This window comes from Beauveria bassiana, assembly GCF_000280675.1.
Source record: "Beauveria bassiana ARSEF 2860 unplaced genomic scaffold BBA_S00063, whole genome shotgun sequence".
Classification (NCBI taxonomy): Eukaryota; Fungi; Ascomycota; class Sordariomycetes; order Hypocreales; family Cordycipitaceae; genus Beauveria; species Beauveria bassiana.
Genome location: NW_007930898.1, coordinates 18,976 through 33,975, shown reverse-complemented (window position 1 = coordinate 33,975; position 15,000 = coordinate 18,976). Strand labels below are relative to the sequence as shown.

General features: G+C 53.9%; 4 protein-coding genes across 4 annotated transcripts in view; 1 reads left to right on the top strand and 3 right to left on the bottom strand.

The window, feature by feature from the left end:
• Window positions 1–1,601: 1,601 nt before the first annotated feature.
• BBA_09694 (DNA polymerase epsilon subunit C) lies at window positions 1,602–5,059 on the bottom strand (the record flags this gene model as incomplete). The annotated part of the gene is made up of 4 exons (XM_008604791.1): window positions 1,602–3,561; window positions 3,613–4,565; window positions 4,674–4,781; window positions 5,051–5,059. 4 exons carry the CDS (start codon window positions 5,057–5,059, stop codon window positions 1,602–1,604), a joined length of 3,030 nt encoding a protein of 1,009 aa, XP_008603013.1.
• A 621-nt stretch (window positions 5,060–5,680) lies between these two features.
• On the bottom strand, window positions 5,681–8,623 carry BBA_09693 (ubiquitination network signaling protein; the record flags this gene model as incomplete). Its single annotated transcript, XM_008604790.1, has 1 exon — window positions 5,681–8,623. The coding sequence occupies one exon, from the start codon at window positions 8,621–8,623 to the stop codon at window positions 5,681–5,683; it is 2,943 nt and encodes a 980-aa protein (XP_008603012.1).
• Window positions 8,624–12,732: 4,109 nt separating this feature from the next.
• BBA_09692 (uncharacterized protein) lies at window positions 12,733–13,152 on the bottom strand (the record flags this gene model as incomplete). The annotated part of the gene is made up of 1 exon (XM_008604789.1): window positions 12,733–13,152. One exon carries the CDS (start codon window positions 13,150–13,152, stop codon window positions 12,733–12,735), a length of 420 nt encoding a protein of 139 aa, XP_008603011.1.
• Window positions 13,153–14,468: 1,316 nt separating this feature from the next.
• The window catches only part of BBA_09691 (uncharacterized protein), a gene marked incomplete at both ends in the record, with an annotated part of 1,036 nt that continues 504 nt past the window's right edge, over window positions 14,469–15,000 (top strand). The window contains one exon of the mRNA XM_008604788.1: window positions 14,469–14,961. Within this exon, the coding sequence (XP_008603010.1) occupies window positions 14,469–14,961 (493 nt within the window). The remainder of the gene's footprint in view (window positions 14,962–15,000) is intronic.

Sequence of the window (15,000 nt, the reverse complement as noted above, 5' to 3'; positions counted from 1 at the left end):
GGCTGGGTGTCATATGCAGTTGGCTAGTTACTGGTGGCTGGGGGTTTTACTGGCTGCCAACCAAGACAGCCACATTGCCCGTTTTTTTTTTTTTTCTATATGTCCATAATTAGAAAGCGTCTTAATAACTTATGCTGAGGCCTGTGAAAGCCCTCGATTCTTCAGTAACCCTTTTGGAAACGCGCAATCCCGAGGTGTCGGGGCCGCCGACGTGCCGTTCTCCGACCAGAAGAGCGGATATGTGTGAGGGAACCACATTCAATTCATGCACAGGGGACGCCAAGACCAGCACGAACCAGGTCAATCCGAGATTCGGGAGGCTTGACAGGGTCCCTCTCTCTATGCGGGGTGCCTGAGATGGGGGTGTGCAATATTAACCGAGTTTTTTACAGCTCTTGTTCAATCAACAGGCCGCCAACGTCTATACCAAGGGAACGGGCGCCGCCAAAATCACGACTGAACGGGGGGGACTTATTTCACTACGGATTACTCCGTAGCAAAAGACCGCAATTCAGCTTTGCAGACACGAGCCAACCCCTCAATTCAGCCTCGTTAATCGACGCCTTTTTAGACGACAGATCTACGTTGGGGGCGGGGGGGGGGCGCACTAGTATCGGGTCTAAATTCGTCGCAAAGATGGCTTTAGAACAAAGTGTTTGGGGGAGTAAAATAAATAAAATCAGATGAACCACAAGTTCTTGCTACCCCGGGAAACCCTAGCCCGCCCATAAGCAGGGTTCAAGTTTGCCCAAGCTTTTTGAAAACAGACATCCCCCGGTTGAAAAAGAACTTTTCCGTTGGTTGGTTGTGTCAAGTAGGAAAACGGGTGTTCGTGGAAAGCAACCAAAACCCCTGCGTGGGCTGGGGTTGACTCGGCCTCGCAAAGGTCATGGTAAGGTGCGGGCGGACCTGGAGGTTGGGAAGATGCAGTTTTTTTTTTTTTCACACACAGAGAGGATATGCAAGCAGCGCACCATTTAACGCGCCACAATCTCCTATCTAAAAGGGCTTCCAGCCAACGTCATGTCGTACTGTATTGGTAGACCTTGCCCACCATAGATAGCATGGGACGGAATGGAATCTTGCGGGTTTCTCGAGACATTCAGAAACGACCCCTAGTTAGATCGATTTGCAATCAATTCCCGACTAGGGCTGATATCTCAGCCAAACAAAAACACCACCTACCACTCAGACACCATCAGCCACCTTTTCAATCAGCTTTTGTACTTTTTCACATGTTGCACTTTTTTTGCAGCAGCCTCCTCAGTCACATGCCCATGTCCATCTCCTATCCATCATCCACGACCTAGTGAATTACCCAGCTTCTTTCCATCCTGCCCATGTCGCTTCAAATAGTAGAGACCCTACATTAGCAGAAAATGCACATACAGCAAAAAGAAAACAAAATAGACATTTGGTATAATGTGTTTATAAAAAACAATGCATTGTCAAGCCCACTTTCACCCCTCCACAGTCCAAGCCTACCCATCATGCATTCCATGTCCCAAAAATAGCGGCAGACAAAAACCTCCCCAAGCTCCTTCACCTCAACAACATGTCCTCGTCCACACACACACACACACACACATACACACACACGGCTACACAAAGCGCACCTCGTCAAACAGCCCCGCGCGAACTTGCATCAGACTCGCCAGCTCCATCAGAAAACTCTGAAAAATAATGACATTGGTCAGCACATGCGACACCGACACACTTGCGTTTGCGCCGTCGTCCAGCACACTTCCCGTCTCTGACGCATCCGGCGCAATGCCCACATCCCCATCCCCGTCGTCATCCTCGTCATCCTCATCGTCATCATCGTCTGAAGTCGACTCGGGCGGCGGCCGATACGTCAGGTCCAGCGGAATCGGCTTAATCGACGGACCCGGCGGTAACCCGACGCGCTTCGCCAGGATGCTCTGATCCATGGCCGCGTACTCGGCCGTCTGGCTGGCGCTGATGCCATCGCCGTCGACACGCGCGCCGATGCCGCCGTTGCTCGGCGAGATGCTGCGGTCTCCGCCACCCGCCGCGTACGGCGACGCAAAAACTCCCGTTGGGCCGGGACGCACGGCGCGCGGCACAGCGAGCTGATCGCCGGTGGTGGACCCTCCAGGCGTGCTAGTTCCGGACGACGTGCCACCGCGGCTAGGGTTCTCCTTTTTGCCGGCGGCGCCGCGGGGACTTGCTGAGCGGCTCGGCGTTCCCAGCTCCGAGAGCAGACGCTGCGCGAACCCTTCCAAAGCTGACGGCTTTGCTGCTGGCGAGCCGGTGCGGAGCACCTCGTCTAGAATGCCGGGACGCTCGGGCGTCGCCGGCGCGGGGGATCCCTGGCGGACCGGCGGAGATGGGTTGAAAGAGTGCGGCGGCGGCGGAGGGGGCGGTGCTGGGTTGTCGAGGATCGAGTCTGCCGTGTGAAACGCGTCGCGGCGCTGCTGAAGCAGCTCGTTGAAGCGCGGGATGCTGGTCTTGTAGTTGTTGACCTGATCGCACAGTCGCTTGAGCATGTTGAGGATGCGTGGTAGCGACTCGCTGTTCCATATGGGCCGCTGTCGGCATCGCTGCATGGCCTCGGAGAGCTTGGCCTCCTCTGACGATTCAGTAGAGGTTGAAGCTTCGCGCACATCAGGCTTTGCAGAGAATTCGAGCTGGGCGCCGGCTTCGCTTGCTGTCGTGGATGTAAAGCCAGCAGTCGTGTTCATGTCATCGTCGTCGTCGTCGCCATAGTCGTATGTCGAGGGACTACGTGCCAGCCAGCCCTCAATACTCATGTATCCGCAGACGGCTAGGTCAACAATCGTCTCGGTGACGGAAAGATTCGTCTCGACGGGATTCATAAAGAAGGTGTCCATAAGATCCAAGATGGAATTGAGTAGAGGGTCATCCATGCGCACCGTGTGCTCGCGGACATCGCGGGGAGCGCCGGGTAGACTGTCCGGTATGGCTGGTAGCCTGTGGTTATTGGTCGAGACCTTGGGCGCGACCAGCTTCAAAGAGCACGGGTGGCTCTCGAGCCGCACCATGGTGTCCCGCAAGATGTTCTCGTACGTGTCGTCAAAGTCGCCGTAGCCGCCAATAGAGCTGGCCAGGTCCATGAGGTACTCAATTTCCTGTTCGTGCGCACCAACAGTGCGGTTCACCGTCCGACTGGGCAGCACCTCCGTCTTGAGGAGGGTAATGATGGCATAGCGGTGATGCCTCTTAAGAATCGCCGATACCAGCTGCAGCGTAACGTGAATGGTCTGTTGGTTGCGTGAACGCAGGCACGCGAGGATGAGATCGACAAGGTTGAAGAGAATCGGCGTGACTGTCAGGTCAGTTTTTGAAGCCATCATGGTGGCCAGATCCATCGACTTGCGGCGTCGCGCGGCGCTAATGTTGGGCCGCGGTGGCGCAGTTTTAGACGATGAGTTACCATCGGGAAGCGCCAACAGATAATGTAGAATGAGGTTAATCATGTCGGGGTGATCAAGCGACTCGAGGATGCGGCGCAGATATGTCAGCACAGCGACTGACGAGCCGCCGTCGATATCAGAAGATTCAAGAAGCGAGGGGTATCTGTCCGGTTAGCAAGTGTACACCCGAAAGGCATCTGACGGGCACACGTACAATAGTTGTTGCAAGAAAATGACTTGAAAGTGCTCGAGGAGCGTAGACTTGACCTCGACCGACCTACAGTGGTTCAGCACATCCTGCCAGAACAAAAGATGCGACAGAAACGTTTCGAGGTGCGACTGGAACTCGGGCGCGCACGAGCTCACAATCTCATAGTTGGAGGTCGGGTGCTCATAGTCGGAAAGCGCAAGGATCGGAGGCAAGTCGTGCGGCAGGTGATCAATGACAAGCTTGCGGCTCAGCTGGCTGTAGAGCGCGCCCAGGCCCGTGGCCATGAGCGTCGACAAGTCGCTCTCAACAATCCACTGCTCCAGCGCCGCCGAGTTGGACGCCGCCTCAATTATGTACAGCAGACCCGTCCGCGCAAAGTCGCCCACCTTGCCCTCGTGGTGAATATAGTCCATCAGTATATAAAACAGCGGAAAGTCTGCGCGCTGCGAGCGCCCCGCGAAGCCTCCCGCGAAGCGGTCCTGCACATCCTGCCCGCGCTCGCTGGCAAACTGCGCCGCCGCCTGGCCGGCCTTGAACCACGCGGGCAGTATATCCGGGTCGAGCCGGATCTTGGTCGTAATGTTAAAGGCGAGCTCGACGACGCGCGACTCCGTGTCGAGCCCGAGACGCACGCTGTTGACGCCGGTGATGCGCACGAGCAGATTGGTCAGGCTCGCGGAAAAGGCCGGGTTCTCGACAAAGGCCTCCTCCTCGCTCTCAATGAGCGTGGCGAAGAAGAGGACGGCCTCTTTGATGATCCACTCATTATACGATGTCGTCGCAATCTTGCCAATCGGTACGTAAATCTGCTTGATCGAGGCGTACTGAATGCACGGGTGCGGCAGTGGCCGGCGGGACTCGTCGCTCAGAATGTTGGTGAGCTCCTGCAGGCGAATCTCGAGCGTCTCGGCGGCGTCGCCGTCGCGGGCGAGGTTGGACGAGGTGCGCCATGTGGCCTGGAGGGGGAGAGAGCGTCAGCATGCAGTTTGGTCGCGCTTTCACAGAAGGTAATGCCAGAGCTTCGCAGCGAGGCATGACTGCGCCGCGCAGGCGGAGAGACTTACCAGCAGAGTTCCGTATTCCTTTTCGAAGCGATGGAGTCGTTTCGCAGGGTCTTTGGCCTGGTCCTGCCGAGACGACCCAGCCGACAAGGGGCTTAACAGTCGCGACCACTATCCCAAGATGGCATCGTGTTAGCAAAGCTCGTCAAGCTCTCCATGTTTGTAAATCTCTCTTGCTCTCCAAGTTCAGCCTAGAAACCACCACCACCACCGTCGCAAATGTGTCGCATAATTCTCGACATCTGCCATCCTGTCGCGTGCGGGGGAATATCGGTCGATCCGTTCGTACTTTTTTTTTTCGGCCCAACTTACCATGGCTTGATCCCGTTTCCGCAAATCGACTAGAATAAAACAACAGACCAAAAAGAACCAAAACTTACAAAGTCCATGACGACCGTCACGTCATCTCTCGAGGGCGGTCAATATAGCCGCGAGGCAAGCTCCCTCTTCTTATGGCCCGTGTTCGCTTGAGATGTCGCACCTATGTGTCGGATTGGGGTCCCCGTTTTCGAGGCGTTTGACGTCGGTCGATTTTTTTGGGGGGTTTTGCACAAGTTCAAGGGAGGGACAGAACGGGAAAAGAAGAAAAAAAGATAAAAAGCCTACTTGCTTTGCCAATCCCCAGATCGTCCGCCGCCAACGTGTTGAATTGCACGACTTGAGAAGATGAGAAGACAAAGGGGATGGCGTTGGACAGGTGCATGTCTGCCAGCTGGCCCTAGCTTTTGGTGACGACGCTGGTACTTTGGTGGAGCACCGCATCTCATGACACGGTATGGAGTACGAACAATTACAATGAGAATATGCTGCCCAACTGCGCTCTTTGAAATATTCGGATCCCCTGCTTTATACCACTTTTGTTTTACGTGTACAATTTCATGATTAATTCACAAGCACGCATGATGATCAAGGAAACATCTCGTTAAGACTACGCCTAACCACTGTTATTCCAATTATACAACGCTGAAGACCCTACATCCTGCCTTGGCCCGTGGGCATGGCCGCACAGGTCAGACCGGACTGCCATCTCCGCCACTGCCGCTGCTTCCATTGCTCCGGTTGGCACCCATGAGGCGGTGACCGCGGGCAGCTTTTCCCATCGACGGCTGGTACTGAAAGAATGGAGACGTCCGGGGACTGCCGTCGCTGGAGCCGGTGAAACCGCTGACGTCGCTTAGCATACTAGAGCTGCGCATTCTCGCCGCGACATTCTCGTTGGCTGTCATCGTCAACGGACCCTGCCACACCATCGTGGTCGGAGCGAGCGCAGGACCAGACAGAGAGGGCTGCATGTCGGCCGACGTGCCGGGCCAAAGGCCACCAGTGAAGCCAACTTGCCCAGCATTCGGGTTCCATGGGACCGACTGCGGCGGCGGTAACGGTGTCATGCCAGTGTCGAGGCCATTCATCATCACGCCATTACCAGCATGCATCGTCGGTTGAAGAGTTTCAAGCTGCACTTGCAGATTGAGGACCTGTTCAACGCGGGCATTGTTCTCGGTGTGAACCTTTTCAATGCGCTCCTCGTAGTTTTGCTGAATAGCGGCAATGTTCTCTAGGCGGGTATTGCGCTCCTTCCTACGGCGCTCAGCCTCGTTGAGTCCTCGGCTGTTGGCGTCGGTGAGGTTGACGAGCTCATTGTCCACCTTGGCAATGCGAGTGGCAATCTTGTTTCGGCGCGTGTTGAGGTTCGATCGCTCCACCTCCTTCGCCTTGACTTCACTTTCCAGCTCGGACCGGTGCTTGAGAAACGCCTTTTGCGCAGCATCAAACGTCTTCTTTTCAGTCGAAAAGGTGCGCTCAACCTTCTTCTTATTTTCCGCGAGTTCCGGAGACGAATCGTAGCGCTTGACCTTATCCGCAACCTGCTCGGTATCACGCTCTGCCTGAGTGCGCTGAGTTTCCTGCTGGCGGATTTTTTGGCGATGCTTCTCGTCACTGTTTCCGGCCGTGGCTAGCTGGTTGTCCGTGGCTTCATTTTCCTTTTTGAGTGCGTTGATGCGAATCTTGCAATCCTTGCGAAATTTATTCAGGCGAGTCTTTTCCTGGGCAAGCTTTTCCTTCGCGGCGTCAATGGATGTTTTGAGGGTTGTTTCGGGCGAGTCAGGGCGCAGCGACTGCGGCCCGTCAGAAACCATGGGCGAGGAGCCGTCCTTGGATCGCAGCGCTTCCTTAACGGTGCGAATGTTGGCGGTAAAAATGACCTTGTCGGTGCGGCTGTCGATAAACTCACAAACGTACTTGGATGCCGGGCGCAGACCGTAAATGTCTCCGGTCCAGCGTGACGCCTCGCTCGGCTCGTCGTCGGGTTCCTTGACAGAGTGCATGCGCGTGGGCTGCCAATAGGCGTTGTTCACCTTGACATAGAACGGCTTGGTGGTGTCGATTCCGGCTGGGCGTGTGGTCGCGTCTGATGTCGGCTCCGAGGAGGTAAGCGGATCAAATTCAGCATGAGCAAAATAGCTTGTGTTAAAGCAAACTTCGTCGCTACCGATATAGGAAATCCAAATCTGCCTGGGTTGGCGGTCAAAAGGAGCATTGCCCAGGTTGTGAATGTCAGTCGCATTAGCGCCAGCCGACTCGGATGGCGCGTGTGAAAGCTCATATTCCTTGACGACGACAATCTTAGTGCTGGCAAGGGCAGCCCAGAGTGGCTGCTTAAGGCGCACCTGGGCGCTCTGTTTTCTTCTCTTTTTGGCGGTGGACAGCTGCGGCGTGGGTGGCAGCGGCGGCAGGGTAGGCGTAGATATTGCAGCGTCCGTTTCGTTTGCGTGGGCGGCGGCGTCATTTGTGGCGTCTGGCGGTGCAAGATGGCTGGAGTGCTGTTTCGCGGATTCGAGATCATTCAGATTGGATGGATTGGAGTCGCCCTTTTCACGGCGCATTAACCATTCTCGTATGTATCGGATAATGCTTTGGGTCAATATGTGTATGGCCAAGACACTTCGGACCCAGGCGTAGGGGCTCGATTTGTCGTAGAGCTTGCTATAGTAACCTATTGGAGTTTCTTCGGAGAGAACCTTTTTCCAAGCATCGGGCATGTTGGGAACAAGATGGCCCCATTGAGACTGGGTTCCGCGTATTATGTGATACATGAAGACCCAGGTAAAGCCGGTGCGGATACCTCGAAAGGAGGGATCATTACGAGTGGCGCCGCCAAGGGTAATGGCAATGACGGGCTTGGCAAGGTCGAGGACTGCGTCCTGGATGGGAGCCCAGAGAAAGAGCCATATGAGCAAGAAGAAAAAGTCCATACAGGCGACAGTGAAGAGCGACGGGGTGGTGGAGTTTCCGTCAAAGATTTCGGCGAGGTTGAGGTTCATGCCCGAGTTTGTCCTGACTGGAGGGACAAAGGTGATGCAGGCAAAGACGCCGTAAATGACAAGGAGGGAAATGGTCGGGACGTGCATGAGTAAGATGAGGATTGCAAGAGTGTCTTGCATGGGCATAGCCCGGAGAACGGTGGATGCCATGTCGAGGATGCCAGAGTCGCGATGAACCTCGTGATTCTTCAGACAATTCACATCGATCTGTCGGAGGGAGCCTTCAACGAGAGAAGGGTTAGGATGAGCGTTAGAAACGTGGGTGGCGGCGTTGTGGAAGAGATCGGACGACGACTCGGATTCGTCACCTAGCGAGGGAGGCCTCGCGGGGTGAGCGGAGGGCTTGTCGTCGGCGACGAGGGCGTCGACGGAGGCATCGAGGGCCGACTCAACAGTTCCATCGAGGGATGCAGAAGCAGCGCCGTTGGCGTGACCGTTGTGAAGCAGGAGCGAAGTGGTTGGCAGAGCAGCAGAGTTGTCGTGCGCCTTCGCAGTAGGTGGCGCACTAGCGGCGGACTGGCTCTTTCTGCCGGAGCCGCGTTTAGCGGAGGCTAAAACGCCATTGTCATGTTTGGTGTCGCGATGACCGCCGCCGGATTGTCGCTTGCCAGGGCCTGATGCACGAGGCATGCGAAGCGCTGGGGCTCCCAGTCTCTGCGAGGTCCCGAGACCTTGGAAGAAGGCCTGGACCAAACAGCAGGGAGGACAGGTAGGTGGACGATGGGGGAGAAAGAGACTGAGGGGGTTGAGAGATGTTGTGCCTGCGTTGCGCGGCCAAGGCTGGGCAAGCAAGGGCGATATCGGATCAAAGTCGGGTCGGCATGCGTTGGTAGCTGGTGGTGGCTCGATTGCGGTAGCGATAGATGGGTGACGATGCGGCGCGCTTGGGGAGGCCGTTATTGGGTCGATGGAGCAGTTGGCGGGTAGCGCAACGGTTTCGATTGAAGGTCGCCACCAGAGGAATTCCTTGAAATCCTAGCGAGGGAGTTGATCGCTGGACAGGCGACGGTTTGTGATGGTGGTTGTGGTGGTGGTGAAGAAGGAAGGAAAAAAAGAAAAGGTCCTGGCAATGTGGAGAGGAAAGATGTTGTGAGATTTTCGGCTTGAACGGGCTTTTGCGGTGGGTTTGGAAGAGGGCCAGCGCCACCAGTGGAAGCCGGTAAAAGTCTGTACAAGCACAGCCGTACGAATCTAGTTAGGATGTAAATCAAATTGCAAGATTCAAGCTAGATGCCGGTCTGTATTTCAAGCACTGATTTATTATTTTGCATTGAATTTTTTCATACGGAAATGGAATGACGGCACAATTCCAGTCTCTCGAACCATGTCTAAATACCTCTATTTACCGCTAACTATCTAACTACCTAGGGAGAGACAGGGGCAAACCACTGAGTTGACCTTGTGAAATTTAATCAATCTTTTGCAGGGCGAGTGCCGCAAAAAGGGCGTTTTTACCATCTAAGCCATCAACTATTCCGTACATAAGCGGGTGTTGATAATTAAGACGCCACTCTGCTTATGAATCTTCAAAACTGTTTTCCTTACTTTCCTCTCTTTGTTGATTTTCCCTACATTTTGAAACCATGCCATCGCTTAATTTTGTCGCTTGCTTCCCTACATCCATACAGGGCCCCCCCAGCTCGCCGAGGGACGGGGCTTCGGCTTCTCACAGCGGGCCCTGGATCTGGAAAAAAAAAAACAAGACTTGCCCAGATCGCTGCCGACATGTACCGAGGGCAAAAGGATGCCAGTAAAAAGCAAAGCAAAACTTGCTTACAGGGCCTTGCCAGGGCCCAGACGGGCCAAGCAATCTGTGGCTTGTTGGCGCCAACGACGTGGACACTTGTTCTTCGGTAGGTTTCTAGGTACTACCAAATAACAGCGCGTATTGATTGTCCCCGACGACCCTTTTATTCTCCTTCCCTCTCTTGCCGGCTTTTTTTTTTTAATTGCCTTGCCTCCTTTTCGCCCACGAGAACGCGATTCTTGCTTCCGCGGGGACGGGCTCCAGCACAGCGTGGCAATCTATTGGTAGAATGTCGCACCGCCCAGGAAGAAAGAGAATTTTTGCCTTTTGAAAGCGGGGAGGGGGGCTGCAATTCGCACTATCATCCAAACGTTTAATATATTAGTTGACTATACATAATACCGACATGATCAGCATGCCTAGGTACATGCCTCGCATTTTACCATCAATCCCCGGCCCCGATTGGCATTCCTCGATTGCCATCAGTAACAATGGCAGCTCCGAGATAAAGACGGACTTTTTGAGGTTTGTCGCCGCGTATCCCCGTCTACTTGTTTGCTTGTATAAAATTGCGTTAATTTAAATTGCGCTACTTCGTACTCCGTACTCCGTTGACGCACCGCTTCATCGAGATGATGAATTCTTGCCGCCTGGTAAAAATAGTGGCGGGGCTGTCAATCCTCTATTACCGCCGGATTCTGCTATATCAGGCACCACTATACTCTGCCAACCTGCTCAAAGCCGTTGACAAGCCTCAAAACCCGCCGGTAGCTAACTATGCTTAATAAACTTCATTTCCTCATCCCGGCTTTCGCACTGCATCATCGACGATGCCCTAGATGCATTGCCAAGCACTTGCCGCGGCCACCACGCGACAACTTGACAAGTCCTAAATAGCCACCCAGCACCTCTGTGGGCTTGCCGCGTGTTTTGCATTGAAGCCTGCCCACCAAAAAATTCTCCATGGAACATGTAGTTTGTCGCTCGTGTACTCCGTAATAGTGGCGTCCTGTCTATTTTTTTTTTCCCGCCTTGGCTGGCGGAAACCTCCCTAGCCGACAAAGCGCACGATTCAAGCTGCCGCGTGTTGCGTCTTCGCTTTCGTCACGGCTCCGACTATTTTCCTTGGAAGAAACACGGCTGCCTTGAGCCCGAAACAAGCTCTTGTATGGCTGCCTATACGTTACGTTATTATACAGATGTCATCTCATCATATAACAACAGCCAGTTTGAGTGCTTGACTGGTGCCTAACTCTGAATCTCCCTCAGGCGCCCCGACACCCCGACACCCCGACGCCTCACTTTGGAACTCGAAAACGTCAATCGAGATTTGCTGCTCAACAGTCTTAGTCTCTCATATTTATCTCATATTTTGTCTCAATGCTGCAAGTGGAGAAACATTGTCTAACCAAGGCGGGGAGCTGCAGCACGGCAACCACCACGACACAAGACAATCATCAGCTCGCCACCAATTAACGTTTGCCAATGCCCTCAAGTTACCTAATAAACTACAACCACCTGCAGCTTTCTTTTTCCCTTTTCTTCTTTCAGGGTCATTTGAACCCCGCGCTCACCAGAAACATGCGTCTCTAGCGCAAACATGCCCGCAGCAAACCACTGGAGAAGCGACACGGCATGCTGGGGTGTTTGTTCTTGTTGTGATTTCCGTTCTTCTTCTTCTTGCAATTGACAGTCAGACAGCTCGATGCAAACGCGCCATCGGGAGGCCACTTGGGACAGTCGTCTGGTCGAAACTAATAAGAAAAGCTTCGATAATTTGAACGCCCATCATGACCAAGCCCCGCCGAGATCTGCAGATGAAACGGAGCCCGTCGCCACACTACCCAGTATGTGTTGTTCCAACGCACTTGCATGAGCAGACCCTTCCACCGCCTTTTCGAGCCGCTCTCGCTTGATCCTAACCAGTGCAAGAACCTATCAGAATATAGCCGGTAGCAGATACATGGAGCAGAAAGATTATAACTCGTGCCGGCCGCTGAGAGGTTTCTCAAAGACCCAGAAGAGGTAAACTAAAAAAAAATAAAAAATAAAAATAAAAATAAAAAACAGCTCACTCTGACGACACATGTACCCCTCAACTTAAAACCCCTCCCCTCTATTTACTTGTGTAAATCAGAAAGTACTTTGAGGTCCGCCCGCCTCAAGCCGTTCTTTTTTTCCCTTGCAAACTAGTCTATGCATTAAATTCTTCGAAAATCTTGAGGCCGTTGCTGTCAAATGGACGGTTGAATTGTTGCCTTGCTACAATTTTCGGCTTACTCTGCCTCACAGTATTTAAAAGTAGCGCGACCCCTCTCACCAAACATGCTCCAACCGTGCGCCTTGACACCCGCCCTCCCGTTTGCACGAGAATAGCAATAGCACGCGGGAATGACGCCTACGAGCGGGACGCGCTTGAAGCATTGGTCCACGTATTTCCTTCTCGAGGCCAGACAAGGCTGGCCATGTTGCACAGCGCCCCAGAAGAGCTTGCACGCCTCGGCGCGGAATAGCGCCGGGACGTTCGCAGTCCCAAGCCTTTCTTTCTCCTCCCGCGGCAGATGGTGTGAAGTAGAGGGGGAAAATGCGCAAGTTGTAGGCAAGAGGTCCGGTTGGACAGAGACCGAGCCAGGTCTTGACAGGGCTAGTTGGATGTAAACAGCGCAAGCCACGGCTGGACTTTCCAACCTCGCGGCGGCTAGCTAGCCTTGCGAAAAAAAAATCTTCAAATATCGCCATGTCTCGTTTTGCTCATTGACGATGGCGAGTACGCATCGCTGGCAGAACCTGGCAGTATTCATGTGCATGCTTTCTGCGTGGAGGTGGAAGTGGCCGATACTAGTATCCGAGACGACGTGAAAATGAATCGTGTTTGATTTGCTTCCGTGAATGGTGTGTGCAAATGCTGTAGAATACTGCACAAGACCCCGTCTCCCTCCTCGCACTCGAGGATACCTCTTCACTGCTGCGTTTTGCCCCTGCCCCCCCAGCATCAACCATCCAGTCGATGTCCCCAAGTCTCCTCCTCCAGCTTCCACAGCGCCGGAAACACCTCAAACGCCTCTAGGGCGCGCTCCTCCGGCACGTCCACCCCCGCCGCGCGCCTCCGCGCCCTCAACGCGACCGTCTTGGCCAGGATATCGCCCACCCTCCGCGCCTGCTGGTACGAGCACCCGTCAAACGCGACGACGCCGAGGTCGTGGTACAGCGTCGCGGCATTATCCCGGACGCACGCGCGCTTCTCCTCGTCGCTGAGGAACGTAGCGGCGCGGCGCGGCCGCCGCCTCGCATGCGAGGAACCGCCAATTGGATACGCGTGGACGCCTGGCCGTGTGGTGAGGCCCCATTTCAAAAGGACCGGAAAGGTGCGCACCGCGGCGCCGGGGGTTGTCGTGGGTTGAAGAATGGGCATCTGTGTGCTGCTGTTGGGTGTGCCGAGAGTTGGTAGCGACGGAGCGACACTTCGTTTTGGGGGGCAGCGAGAAAAGTGTACAGTTATGGAGAGACTGGTTCGCAAGTTTCTATGGCTGTACGAATTATAGAGAAAAAGTTTGGTTGAGGCGTTTTCGCTGAGAGATGCGAGAGAGTCTAGAGGCGGTGGCGTGATGTGATCGTGAGTGGCGTGCCCACTCCACCAGTGCACACGTCTAGACAGCAGCCGCGTGTTGTATCCTGAGCGCGCTGTGATGAAAACGCGGATAACAGGGAAGAGATGAAATAATGAAGTGAGTCTCTGAACAGCATGACAATTTTCGTCGGGTTCAATAGCTTGAATATCAAAGTCTCGCGGGCTTCAAACATCGGTAGGAGCTATTGCCAAGCCAGAGACTAATCACCGAACTGGCTAGTTGGCATCTTGCCGTATAAAAGTAGAATAAAGATTTGTTTTAACTAGAGAGGTAAGTTTACAAAAGGTGGACTGCAGCACCTCCAGCTAATCAAAAAAGTATTGCTGGCGGCTACTGCTAGAGGCACCGGTGCAGAATTGTGTTACGAGTCAAAATGATTGTCTTGGGGCTCTAGATCAGTCATGATATTGACGTAGCAAGCGCCCAACAAGCTCAATTTCCCACAGGGACCTTTGTGCGGTGCTTGTATCAATTGACTGGCTTGAGGGCGGTTCCTCAAGTGTTCAGCGGCTATTTACAGCCGCTAAAGCCGCGCCTGTCAGCGACCCGAATGTTTTTTGGTGGTGCTACTGACGAAATCGGAGAGGCGAGCAAACTAGGGAATTCAAGGCAAATCGAATATAGTAGCCAGCCTAACATGACGTTGAGCGTGCTCGCGATAAACTCACAAGTACAGCATTGCTATTGGTCAGCTACATGAGCGCCTTCAGCCTTGTCCATTATCAATTCCCTCCCGTTATATCCGTAGTGGTCCAGAGTTGGTCTCCAGGAGATTGGGTCCGGAACTCGGCACAAGCGAGGGGGCTGATTATAGGCCCAACTGTAGCGGAGCGGCCAGGTTGCGCCTGATCTAGATAATTGCTTACGCCAAAATCGCTAGTTTCATGCGACAGCAAGATCGCGGGGAGACTCTGGGGACTTTTGTGAAATTCTTTCAAGTTCAAATATGCAGGTATCCGCTCCGAACTTGTACCTTTGCTGCGCTGACCACGGCGTGTGCATACGTTTTTAAGAAGCTTCCTCTTATTCTCCCCCAGCTTTCCCCAAATTACACTTTCCCCAAACGCTGTCTGTCTCTTGTCACTGGTCACTGGTAACCATGACTTGGGTGCGCGATTGGCTCTTTTTTGGCGCCGCATGGTGTCATTTCGTCGCCGCTGCCACTGATGCGCCAGCCATTCGTGGCTGCGATGGGACAAGTCACTTTGGCCCACCATTCAACGCAACTGGCACAGTCTCCTTCGTCACAGAGAGCTTCACTCACAACAATGGCAAGCCATGGTATCTGTCAGTCGGTCTAAAGGACAGGCGTGACAAAAACGCCGCCTACCCGGGTGTGCAGACTGTCACCGGCTATGTCAGTCTACCTGACGACTATGTCCGCAGTGCCAAGACCAACACAACGCAAATGTGTGTGTACCACTTGGGACAACGAAACTCGACAGCCTCGCCGGATGGCTCATGCCAGGGGGTTGTTGACGACGCTTGCGCCAAATTTATTCACAATTTTCAGGAGTCGCCATCCTTTTCGAATGGAGAATGTCCCGCGTTGCCTGACGATGATGTTTGTGGAAGCAACGTCTTCCAATTGGGTAAGTTTGTCCTTGTCAGATCACTACAGAAAAAGGACA